Genomic DNA, 13,243 nt, shown 5'->3' on the forward strand with positions numbered 1-13,243 from the left:
CTACTTGCAAAGGACCAAGAGAAATATAGAGGAGTTCTTTATAGTAGAGCAGCCCATTGATGTCCTAGAAATCCCAGTGAGTTTGTTCTTGGCCTTGATGTAATTGCCTCATATCCTTGGCAAATGAGTCTTTGGTAATTTCCTTCTTGACCTTTGATAAGAATCTAAAGTCTTTTGGGACTTTGTTGATAATTGCCCTTAACTTTGATTGCTCAGGTTTCGAGACTATTGAATTTTGTTGGTCATGGGCTTCAATTGCTTTCTTTTGGTGCCAGGTTGGCTGTAGGACTTTTGAAATAAACCATCTGGATTTCCTTGTTGGTGGCCAGCCTAGAGGTTATGAAGAAGTCAAATCTGGATAGGAAACCAATCCATCTTGCTTGGTGACAATTCAAGATATAAGAAGTCATAAAATATTCAAGATTCTTGTGATATATATATATCGTGATTTTCAAGCAAGTGTCACCAAGTCTCCAAGGAGTCCATAATGGCTAGAAGTTCTTTATCATGAATTTCATAGTTGATTTCTGCAGTAGAGAAATTTTTTGAGTGGAAAGCTACTGAATGAACTCGATTGTCATCCTTGATCTGGGATAAAACAACTCGAAGTGCAAAATTTGAGGCATCTGTCTCCATGATAAAGGGCTTCAATGGATCTACATAAGAATGGGTACTGAGGTGAAGGCTTGCTTTAGTCTTTGAAAAGCTTGTTTAGGCTTTTGATTCCATAGAAACTTATCCTTTCCAATTAGGTTGGTTAGAGGGGCAGCAATATTAGAGTAATCCTTAATAAAGATCCAATAAAAATTTACAAATCCCAAAAAGCATTGAACATCTTGCATAAATGTAGGAGTCTCCCATTTTAGAATAGTTTGTACCTTCTTAGGGTCCATAGAAATTCCCTTCTAAAAAATGACATACCCCAAAAACTTAACTTCAATTTGATGGAAAGAACAAATTTCCAACCTTGCACACAAGCCCACTTGACTGTTTTGATATAATGCTCATGCTCCTCTTGGTTATTGGAAAAGATCAAGATGTCATCCATAATAGATCACAATAAAGTCATCCAAGTATTCTCAAAAGATATAATTTATCATATGTTAGAAAGTTACTCGAGCATTCATGAGGTCAAATGGCATGATAACATATTCAAAATGCCCATACCTCCTATAAAGAGCAGTCTCCATTCATTACCTTCCTTTATCCTGATAAAATCTATCTTGGTGAAGACTTTGGGTTTCTCTAGTCGTTCAAGGAGTTCTAGAGTCAAGGGAAGAGGATAGCATTCTTGATAGTAATCTTATTGAGGCCTCTATGATCCACACACATATGGAGGGATCCATCTTTTTTCTTGATGAATAGAATTGGAGCACCTATTGGATGTTTTGAATAACACATGAATCCTTTGGCAAGATTCTCATCAATATATTTCCCGAGCTCTACTAATTTATCTTAGAATAGCTCATAGATGGGGTTGAAAGGAGGTTGAGCTCCTCGTCAATCTATTTCACAATCATAAGGTCAGTGTTTAGGTAGCATATTTGCATTCTTCTTTTCAAATACATTATTGAACTATGCATAATGAGCTGGGAGTGTGTCCAAGCTCTCGTCCTTTGGCTTTTCCATTCGAATTGCATAAATAAAAAAGGATGGATTCTTCTTTGCTTGATGTGTGAACACCTTTACTCCAATGTATATTGGTTGAGAATTGTTCATCTTATTATTTTGCACTAGCCTAACCTTTCTAAACCTCCAATTGATGTCAAGGTTATGTGGTTCTAGTTAGGGTATGCTGAGTTTGATTCATGCCTACGCTCACAAAGGAGTGTTGGTAATCCTCAATAGGACCCTGGGACACTTTTACATTATTGAACTATGCATAATGAGCTGGGAGTGTGTCCAAGCTCTCGTCCTTTCATCTTATTATTTTGCACTAGCCTAACCTTTCTAAACCTCCAATTGATGTCGAGGTTATGTGGTTCTAGTTAGGGTATGTTGGGTTTGATTCATGCCTACGCTCACAGAGGAGTGTTAGTGATCCTCAATAGGACACTGGGACATTTTTACATTATTGAACTATGTATAATGAGCTGGGAGTGTGTCCAAGCTCTCGTCCTTTGGCTTTTCTATTCGAATTGCATAAATAAAAAGGGATGGATTCTTCTTTGCTTGATGTGTGAATGCCTTTACTCCAATGTATATTGGTCGAGAATTGTTCATCTTATTATTTTGCACTAGCTTAACCTTTCTAAATCTCCAATTGATGTCGAGGTTATGTGGTTCTAGTTAGGGTATGTTGGGTTTGATTCATGCCTATGCTCACAGAGGAGTGTCGGTGATCCTCAATGGGACATTAAGACACTTTTTACTCTCCTTATGAGAGGTCTTTTCCCCTAGTTTTATTTTCCTTTATTTTACGTGGTTATGTTACACAGTTCAGGCACTCATCGTGTTTTACACCTTTCGAGTATGAACACACATTAATAACCCTATGGTCTTTTATGATGAAAAATGTGCTGATTGCAAAGAATCTTTGGGATTGTATCAGCGGTGAAGAAGTTCGGCTTGGAGTTGTGGCTCCTGCAACACCTCCTCCAGAAGGACGTGGTCAACAGTCAGCTCAGCCCGCACCAACTTAGCCACTTTCCAAGAGATTAGCAACACAAAAGGCTTGGGACACACGGGATGCTCAAGCACTATCATTGATTGCATTGGCAGTTCAACGGTCTATCATCTCGCACATACGATCTATAGCTTCTTCATGAGAAGCATGGCTGACAATTGAGCAGATGTTTGCTGGAAAAAACAAGACACGCATCTCTTTCTTGAAGAAAGAGCCTGAGAATGTGAAGATGGACGAAGGTGGTTCCATGCAAGATCATCTTAACAAAATTCAGGACTTGCGTGAGCAGCTAACGAACGTAGATGAGTATTATTCGGATGTACAGTTGATTTCTACTACTTTGAATTCATTATTGCCCTCTTATTTGATCTTTCATATGGCCTTAAATCTCACCACAAGAATTTCTCCGCACCTGCTTATTTTCCTTCAGTTGGTTAGTTTGCTCCTAGAAGAAGAGTAAACAAAAAAGAACAATGGGGTGGAAGTAATAGCCTTTGAGCAAACAAGAAAGAACAATGGGGTGGACGTAATAGCCTTTGAGTATGCTTTTATGGCAAAGAAAAAGAGCAAGGGCAACTAGTCTAAAAATGCTCCCTAGAGTTTTGGGAGTTCAGGTATTTCATAGAGTAGCAAGAAATAAGGGGGCGCACAAGCCAAGAAGGGCAAGTGCCACTATTGCAAGAAACCAAGTTATTACATCACAAAATGTAAGAAGCCCATGGCTAAGGAGGAGTCAGGGATGTCTGTTTTTGATGCACCTTCTACTACTACCGAGTCTGCGCCTTTTGTTGTAGAACGTGACTAATGTTTCTACACTTGCAGTTATGACTCTTCTTGGGCTGAGAGAGCATTTAGCTCTACTAAGGATGCTAGCACTTGGTTCTTTGATAGTAGTGCTTCTAGGCACATTACATCCTATAGGGATTTGTTTTCCTCTATTATTGCAGCTCCTGTTGGCAAGTTTGTGCAGTGTGCCAAGATGCATCTTACCCTGTTAGAGGTATTGGGGAGATTGTGTTGACAACCATTGATAGCTCTACTATTCGTTTACAGGATGCATTATTTGTGCCAAGCATAGAGAAGAATTTGTCAAACATTTCTTCTTTGGCAAAGTGTGGTATCCAAATTACATTTGATGATGACAAATGTATGGTCAGGGATAAATAATTCATGACTTTGGTTTTGACTAGTACATTATGTCATGGACTCTTTGAGTTAGATGCTTGTTCAGTTGATCAGACGGTCTATTTAGCATCTACTCTTACTTCTCCTATGTCATAGGCAGAGTTATGGCATGCTTGCATGGGGCATGTCAACTATGGTGGTTTGATGCTTATGCAGCGTATACAGATGCTAGATGGCTTACCTCTCTTGGAGAGACCTCCTGAGCATATTTGTGAGGGATGCATTTTGGGAAAAATGCATCGATTCTCGTTTCCTTGTGATGTTTCTTTTAAGGCAACTGCGAGATTACAGTTTGTGCATTCGGATATATATGGACCTATGTAGACAAAGTCATTGGGTGGCTGTTATTATTTTGTCACCTTCATTGATAACTTTACTCATTTTTGTTGGGTCTAATCATTGGTAAAAAAGTTAGAGGTGTATGATGTATTTTTGGCTTTTGTAGCACATGCTAAAAATCAATTTGGCTGCAGGATTAAGACTATCCATTCGAATTGAGGGGGGGAATACATGTTTTCCATGCTGAATAATTTTTTGAAGCAAAAAGGCATTGTCCATCAATATACTACTGCATATACTCCACAGTAGAATGGGGTTGCATAGAGGAAGAATCGGTCACTCATGGAGATGGCTAGATGTATGCTGAAAGCAAAGAGTTTGCCACATGGTTTTTGGATGGAAGCAGTTATGTGTGCTTGCCATGTTTTGAACATGTGCCCTACCAAGGCATTAAATAATGTTATGCTTTTTGAGACTTGGACAGCTAGAAACCTTCTGTTGGCCATTTTTGTACTTTTGGGTGTCTTGCGTACGCTCATATTTCCAAGGTACTAAGAAAGAAGTTGGACAACAAGGTGGTTAAATGCATTATAGGACGGATCATGCTTTCAAATACACCTACAAAACATGGCAAGGTCAAAGTTCACAACATATATATTATGGAGGATTGCCAAAATGAAGATAAGGTATCACATGCTTGGAGTATTGCAAGTAACTTTGTATATGCTGAAAATGAAGATGAGCATTGCCAAAATGAAGATGAGGTATCAGATGCTTGGAGTATTGCAAGTAACTTTGTATATGCTGAAAATAAGAAACATGTAGAGGACTTGGACCAAGAACGACGGATCATGCTTCCAAATACATCTACAAAACATTGCAAGGTCAAAGTTCACAGCATATATGTTATGGAGGATTGACAAAATGAAGATGAGGTATCACATGCTTGGAGTACTGCAAGTAACTTTGTATATGCTGAAAATGAGAAACATGTACAGGACTTGGACCAAGAACAGTTTTATGATTCAGAGGATGGGTTTCCAGGCAAGTGCCCACTTCATTTCTACTACACCCCCTAAAGTTGCTACTTCCCTTTGCTCCATCTCTATGGATGCATGGATAGGATTTAGGAGCCCCACCACACTACACATTTAAGAATAAATTAATCAAAAGCATGTATTTATCCTAGTGGATAGTGGTAGTGCACACAGTTTTGTCAATAGAATAGCTTAACTGAAATGTATTCCTCTAGAATTGGAGTATCCCCTCAAAGTTCAAGTAGCCAACAGTGATGAAGAAATCAACACATGTATGCTCCAAGGTTCCCCTATGCTTGCCTGAAAACTATGTGGCATCAGTTGTCTAATTGCATTAGACATGGGCCCCATTGCAAAATTATCCCTTGGTGGTTTTGATACATATCAGACTGCCAATAATGTCTTTGAAGGGCCATTGCCCATTTCTTTTGGTAATACAATTGGAGCTTCAACAAATGAACATAATGTTCAGCTAGCTGCTCCATTGAGCAATGAAGAAATTCAGCCTATGGCTGATCTGAATATTCAACAAGATGCTGAATTTGAGATTCAATAGGAGCTTGCACACAATCAAGAAGCTAGGTAGATGCCTAGATGGTACTTGCAGACTATGAAAGATAGTCATTTGGATGCTCCTATTGCTGGTCATACTAAGATCATGCCAATACAATGGAGTTTGCTATGGCACTACATACACTTGATGATGAGGAGCTTGAATGTTTTGAGGATGCATAACATAGTGTGCATTGGATGGCAGCAATGCAAGCTGAATTTGATTCTATCATAAAGGATAAAACATGGGATTTAGTGACATTGCCTGTTGGAAAGAAAGCCATTTGTACAAAGTGGGTCTATAAGTTGAAAAGAAATGCAGATGGATCCATTGACAAGTATAAAGCTAGGCTTGTGGCAAAGGCTACGCACAAAAGAAAGGCATGGACTATGAGGAAACATTTGCTCCTACATCCCGTATGACTACCATTCTGTCTATGGTTGCTTTGGCTGCCCATCATGGTTGGATTGTGCACTAGTTTGATATTAAGGCTGCATTTTTACATGGGGAACTTCAAAAAGAAGTGTATGTACAACAACCCATTGGTTTTGCAGTTGAGGGATCTGAATACTTGGTATGTAAATTGAAAAAGACTTTGTATGGTTTGAAGCAAGCTCCCCGAGCTTGGTATGCAAAGATTGATGCCTTTTTACTCAGCCAGGGGTTCATAAATAGCTCATCAAAGTCTATACTTTACGTATGTAAAGACGGGGGATCCTTGTTGGTCATATGTCTTTATGTTGATGATCTTTTGCTTACAAGGACACATGCTGATCAGATTTCAGCATTCAAACGAAGTTTGCAACAAACTTTTGAGATGTCAGACTTAGGGCCTTTGCACTACTATTTGAGCATTTAGTTCATTCATGATGCTAGAGGCATTGAATTGTTAGAGTCCACATATATTGATAGACTTCTTGAGTGGTTTGGTTTACATGACTGCAAGCCAATTGGCACACCAATGGAGACTTGACTCACGTTGTCCTTGCATGATGACAGTGATTTGTTTGACATCCATATGTATGCTCCAGCAGTTGGATGTCTCATTTATTTATGCAACACAAGGCCAAGTATTCAGTTTGCAGTTTCAGCCCCAAGTAGATATATGCATAGTCCATGCATGTCACATTGGTAAGCTATGAAGTGTGTTTTTCGTTACATGTAGGGGGACTAGGACTCTTGGATTGCTTTATGCCAAGGGGGGACCATTGCAACTACATGCTTACGATGATTCAATTTGGGCTGGTGATTTTGTTTCATGTCACTCTACGAGTGGAAATTGTTTCTTTCTTGGCTCATCTTTTGTCTCTTGGCTTAGCAAGAAACAATCCAATGTTACCACATTGTCTTGTGAAGCTGATTACAAGGTAGCTTTCACTACCACAGTTGAATGTGTATGGCTGAGATGTTTGTTGGTTGATCTCGATGCATCAGTCTCACAGAGCCTACTTCTTTGTTTATTGACAATCAGAATGTGCCATTGTAGTGGCACGGAACCCAGTGTTTCATGCATGCACTGAACACAGAGATCCACTATCACTTTGTTAGAGAGAGGCTACATGCAGGAGATATTAGCCTTGTCTACTATCCTACCACCAGTAATGTGGCAGACATCTTCACCAAAGCTCTTCCTCATGACAAATTTAAAGCATTCCGCAATACTTTAAATTTGATCTCCTTTGGTGGATGATCATTATATGTTGATCACTCTTCACTCCACGTGGGTTTCTTGGGTTTGACTCACGCCTATGCTCATAGAGGAGTTTTGATGATCCTCAATAGGACATTGGGACACTTTTTACTCTCCTTATGAGAGGTTTATTCCTTGAGTTTTATTCTCCTTTATTTTATGCGCTTATGTTAGACAATTCGGGCACTTATCATGTTTTACACCTTTCGAGTGTGAACACACATTAACAACCCTAAGGTTTAAGTCCTGTACTTTGTACTTGCACACTACACTCTTTTGATTATTGCATTGGGAGTCATGTCTTCACTCTCACACTCTCTTCACTATCGACTGTGTACTCTCAGGTGAGCTTCGGTTTGTCCTCTCTCTCTTTCTCTCTCTCTCTCTCTCTCTCTCTCTCTCTCTCTCTCTCATAGGGCAGCCCAAGAACAAGACTATTTGGGCAATGAATGATGTTGAAGGCTATATCTAATACAAGACTCCCTAGGGTTACTTTTAGGTGTTGAGTCTCATACTTGAAAGCAAGAGGTCAACCATCAATTGATTCTGCACATATTGGCTTTGCTTTCCTTAGATGTTGTATACCATGTTTCTTAGCAAGATTCTTGTCCATGAAGCATATTGTGGCTCCAAAGTCTAACAAAACTTCTGTCTTTCCTCCAGGTGAATCTACTAACACAAAGCTAAACGTTGGATTTACAAATGGAAAGAGACCTTTTGAGTTTCTTGATCTTTCTTTTGTTAGGAAAATATTTAGCTATGTGTCCCTATTGGCCGCAATACATGCATAATCCATTAACGTGCCACCTTTGTTTTTCTTGAGCTGTTAATGGCTTGAACTGTGCCATATTAATTTGCATTGGCTCTACCTCAAATACTTGGTCTTCTTGGGTGGTTGGGTCTTCAAAAGTTTTCATCATGCTTGAACTTAAAGGGACTCTTCAACATCTTTCTTGCCTTCTCTCAAACAAGAAGTTGTCACATTCAATTGCTTGAGAGAGAAATTCACTAAGTGTATGCACCTTTGGCATAGTAGCTAAAAGATCTTTAACATCATCTTTTAATTCCCAATGAAATCGACTAATAAAATAATCCTCATGCCATGTTAAATCGCATATGAGTTGCAAAAATTTTGATGTAGATACCGAGGTAGGACTCGACCCTTGGCATAGATTTCTTATCTTTATTTCAGCTACCCCTACTTTGTCTTCTTCTCCAAATGTGGCAAATAATTCTTGTATAAAGACATCAAAATTATATAGCAACAGGCATTCCCTTTCAAGCAAGGTAGCAAACCAAGAGAGAGATGTACCTGAGAGAAGAGTTCCTATGAGACTGACCCGAGAAGCATCATTTGGATAACAATCTCATTGCATATATACAAACGATTGTACTTGCTAGAGGAAACCTCTCAATTTTGACCTTATGCCATCAAATATCTCTGGAAGACTGCTGACCTTTGGTTCTTTCTTATGTTGATCATGAAGGTTACCAATAGTAGCTGATGGACTTCTGACTTGATGTAGGCTTGTCTCTTGAATTTCCTGAAGTTGTCGTTGTAGGTCTTGTAGAACTAAGCTCAAAGCTTGTGGTTGCTTTGCTTGTAGCCTTGCATTACTCTCTTGAAGCTCTTGGATTTGCTATTGGATGCTTTGTAAAGAAGCAACAATACCTTCCATCACAGAATCCATCATGACTAAACAAGATCGTGGTAGGAGAGTCTTGCCAATCTGTTATGGGTACAGTAAGTGCTTTTCGAGAGTGAGGAGATTGATAGAGAGTTTCCTTTTTCTACTTTTACTTTTAGATCATCGACATGTTTTCTTTTTATAGGACACTACTTGACTTTTCACTCTTATAAACATGTTTTTCATCTTTTCTCGTCCAGATGAGAAACACACCATCATTATATGTATTGCTTTGATCTCATAGGCCACATTGGCCTTTTAGAAATGTTAATATACTCTTTGTGTCCCCCCCAAAAATCGCCACCCTCGCCCCCCCCTCTCTCTATGGCCATACTATACCGGGAAGACCTCAAAGGGATAGTGCAAGTAATGAAAAGAGATGATGATGCACGATATTTATGGATTAGGATACATGTAGGAAGACGATGGGATATATTCATTGCAATATGCTACTTTCCTCTTGCAAATTCTACCTATGCCACACGAGATGGATCTCCCTTTGATGTACTTTATGAGGATATCATGAGATATGCTAGCATTGGGGACATATTATTAGTAGTAGATTTCAATGCACGCATTGGAGATAAACAGAGTGACTTTTATATGCATGATAATGCCATGTTCAAAGAGATCAACATAGATGAAATAGGCCTACGCAGGAGAGCCCAGGATAAAGAAGTGAGTACCTATGGGACACCTATTGACTTTGGGAAGTGCACATAGACTAGCCATCTTTAATGGTCTGCCACAATGGCTAGGATTTGACAATTTGACATGTTGGAATCACAAATGAGGGGCAAGTAATGTGGACTACTTGATAGGCTCATCAGCATTGATACCAGACATCCAGAACTTTAAGATATCTCTGCTTCTGCTTTCGCTAAGTAGTCTCGTTTCTTCTTCCACACAAGGTGTTTGAAGAACGCCTTTGCTTGGCGATGTGTCTAAGTGCCTAGCTCCACTTCTCTCTGTAAGTGAGCTCGGGTGACTCTACACTCATCATCATACCAACTATTTTGGGGAGCAGTAGATCATGTGAGTCTACATCGGGGCAAGGTGTGTGGGAATGCATACATGGTTGATCCATGTATGGCCTTTGCTAAATTCCTTCTACATTCTTCCAATGATCTACTCAAGTCCAATGTAGGTAAACTGGTCTGCAGAGAACCACTATAGATATGTGAGGTGTCTTTTGTAAAAGTAGTATTTGGGATGTCTAGGGAGGCATGGTGTTTCATGTTTCATATGTACACAAGAGAGCATGAATGTCAACATAGCATGATCTACTGCTATGCCAATTGGTCTCTTAGATATCTTAAAGTTTTGGATGTCTAGTATCAATGCTGGTTAAGCCCATCAAGTAGTCCATAGTACTTGCCCCTCCTTTGTGATTCCAGCATGTCAAATTGTCAGATCTTGGCCATTGTGGCAGACCATTAAAGATGGCTAGTGTATGTGCACTTCCCAAAGTCAATAGGTGTGTCCCATAGATACTCACTTTATCCTGGGCTCTCCTGTGTAGGCCTATTTCATCTATGTCGATCTCTTTGAACATGGCATTATCATGTATATAAAAGTCACTCTGTCTATCTCCAATGCGTGCATTGAAATCTCCTACTAATAATATGTCCCCAATGCTAGCATATCTCATGATATCCTCATAAAGTACATCAAATGGAGATCCATCTCATGTGGCATAGGTAGAATTTACAGGAGGGAAGTAGCATATTGCGATGAATATATCCCGTGGTCTTCCTGCATGTATCCTAATCCATAAATATCATACATCATCATCTCTTTTCATTACTTGCACTATCCCTTTGAGGTCTTCCTGGTATAGTACGGCCACACCTCTAGAACCCCTAGAGCTTCCTCGTTTTCTAGTTGCTGGACGAAATGCAATTTCCCACCTGTATCCCTGCACGTATGGTAGTCGGCTACCTTTACATTGGTGTGTTTCTGTGTACATTGCTATATCTATGTTTCGGAAGCTATCTTCAACATAACCAGCATCCAAGCGTAGGGTTCCATTACAATTCCATATTCACATCCGAAGTATCCCATAGGCCTCGTACTGCCATGAAGTCCTTTTGTCAGTGATGATGACTCGTCCATCCCTATAAACAGCCCACTTTCCCTCTTTGCGAGCCTCCAATACCTTGGGCATGTGTTCTCTGTGATGCGCTATTTGTGCCGGGATAAGCTTCGCATCCAAATAGATCTTCTCACCCTTGAGGGCTCTCCTCTTGGAGAGGAAGGCCTTTTTTTTCTCTATGTTCCCAAAGCGAAGAATTGGAGCCTTGGACTTAGAGTCCTCTTTCCCCACTCTCCAAGCACTGACGATAGGTACGTCTGAAGCCCCAATTTTGTTAGCAAGTGTCTTAGTATCTTCTTGTGGGCTGCTCTTCTCCTCCCATCCTACTACCCGTACGTGTAAAACCCTAGCCTGTCTCCTAGCCTCTTCTTCCAAGGTAGCATTTAGTACCTCAGTCTTGTTTACGGATGTTCCCTTATTCTTTTTTACTACCTCAATCCATGGGCTAGCTTCTTCTATTTGCTTCTGTGTTGTCTTTGCCACGTCTGCCCATGAGTGAACCTCCCTTTCACATGCCTTCAAAGCTTCTTTCTCTTTTTGTAGTTCTTCTTGCACATTTATTTCTTTTTTCTTGAATGTATTCAATTCTTTCCCCAGTTCTAATATTTCAGATTTGTAGGCATCTACCACTTTCAACATTTCAGTTATCAGCATATGCATTTCACACAACATTTGTGCCTATAAGTCATTCTTAATCTTTATCTGCATGTCTTGCATTTCTGCCCTCTGATTTACTATTATTTTGGCTTTGACCCGCTCTCGTATTTCTTTCTCCAATTCTTGTCTCATAATTCATAGTTCAGAGCGAATCATGAGATGAATTTCTTCCTATTTCTTTTCATTCATGGTGCGTGAGTTCTTTCTATGCCTGTTAGATGCTGGGGAGATGGGGACCCTATGGCCATACGTCTTGTACCTTGTGTTCTTAGAAGGGGTGTTGAACATTGCTTCCATGGACGGTTGTGTTAGTTCTTGATCAGATTCGTCTCCTAGATATTCATTTTCCACGATTTGATGCTTGCATTTGTCTACATTATCCATCTCTCACACACTGTGTGCAAAGCCACTCAGCTTGTACTTTGTACTGTCAAAATCAGAGCAAATTTTGTGATTCCTGCAAATTTCCAGGGTTTCCCTAACCCCTCACTAAATTTTTGCAAGCCCAGTAATCTTTTACAAGCCCAAATGCCTTCACATTGTTTACAGTCACTTGCAGAGCAGCTCCTTTGGGTCAGCACTCACGCCAGTCCCGCTAGACTACTGTCACTATTGTTGCTCCCACCACACTGTTGCCTCTTGTAGGACGGACATGACAGTCACGTCAGCTCTTGTCACTCGCGCCAAACACGCCTGTCATGCCAGCATCCCCGTTAGTAGTTCGTCAGTGATCACGATCACGATAGCTCAAGCAATCCCATCATAGTATCCCCGTCAGTGATCATGATAGCTCAGGCGATCTCGTCACAGCATCCCCGTCAGCGATCACAGTGTCACGCTAGAGTCACGCCGGCCCGTCCTGTCATGCACGCCAGTGCCACGCACGCGAGAGAGAGAGAGAGAGAGAGAGAGAGAGAGAGAGAGAGAGAGAGAGAGAGAGAGAGAGAGAGAGAGAGAGAGAGAGAGAGAGAGAGAGAGAGAGAGAGAGAGAGAGAGAGAGAGAGAAGGAAGTGGACTGGGAACATTTGCTGGAATTTGCAAACACCTTGCTTGGCGATTATGTTCAACATAATCAGGAAGCCTTCGCTGACTCTGCACCTGATGATGTGCTGGATGCCACAGTGGACCCAAAAACTGTCTTACGCTCCTTTTCGGTATTCTATGATCGCGCTGTCATACTCTTCTTCACTGGGCGAATCCCGTTGATTTCCCGTATCCGCCAGTGGTTGCAACATCTGTTACAAGGGGAATGTGTTGAAGAGATTTTTGTTGGCTCCCGGGGTTTTTTTGAGGTCCTGCTGAAATCAGAAACGCACCGTGCTGCTCTTCTGTCTAAACTGCCTTTGTTTTTTGATCGCCGGTTGGTTCATGTGGTTCCATGGCGTCCAATGGCAGATTTCCAGCGTCTGCTGCAACGTGAATGCCCGGTCTGG

At 40.6% G+C, this 13,243-nt stretch overlaps 2 protein-coding genes across 5 annotated transcripts in view; both read right to left on the bottom strand.

Annotated features, from left to right (window-relative positions):
- Positions 1-13,243, bottom strand: part of FAAH (fatty acid amide hydrolase) — a 249,441-nt gene that overhangs the window by 15,517 nt on the left and 220,681 nt on the right. The gene's annotated exons all lie outside the window — the stretch shown is intronic.
- LOC148013156 (uncharacterized) lies at positions 10,548-12,304 on the bottom strand. Its single transcript, XM_087668434.1, has one exon. The coding sequence runs from the start codon at positions 11,823-11,825 to the stop codon at positions 11,103-11,105; it is 723 nt and encodes a 240-aa protein (XP_087524560.1). The 5' UTR covers positions 11,826-12,304; the 3' UTR covers positions 10,548-11,102.

The sequence above is a fragment of the Lygodium microphyllum genome, chromosome 26 (assembly GCF_053477565.2).
Source record: "Lygodium microphyllum isolate KBCC chromosome 26, Lygodium_microphyllum_v1.1.10, whole genome shotgun sequence".
Classification (NCBI taxonomy): Eukaryota; Viridiplantae; Streptophyta; class Polypodiopsida; order Schizaeales; family Lygodiaceae; genus Lygodium; species Lygodium microphyllum.

Bases quoted from the DNA above. Each gene is read 5' to 3' on its own strand.
- LOC148013156 (XM_087668434.1), bottom strand. From the start codon at position 11,825: ATGTTGTGTGAAATGCATATGCTGATAACTGAAATGTTGAAAGTGGTA.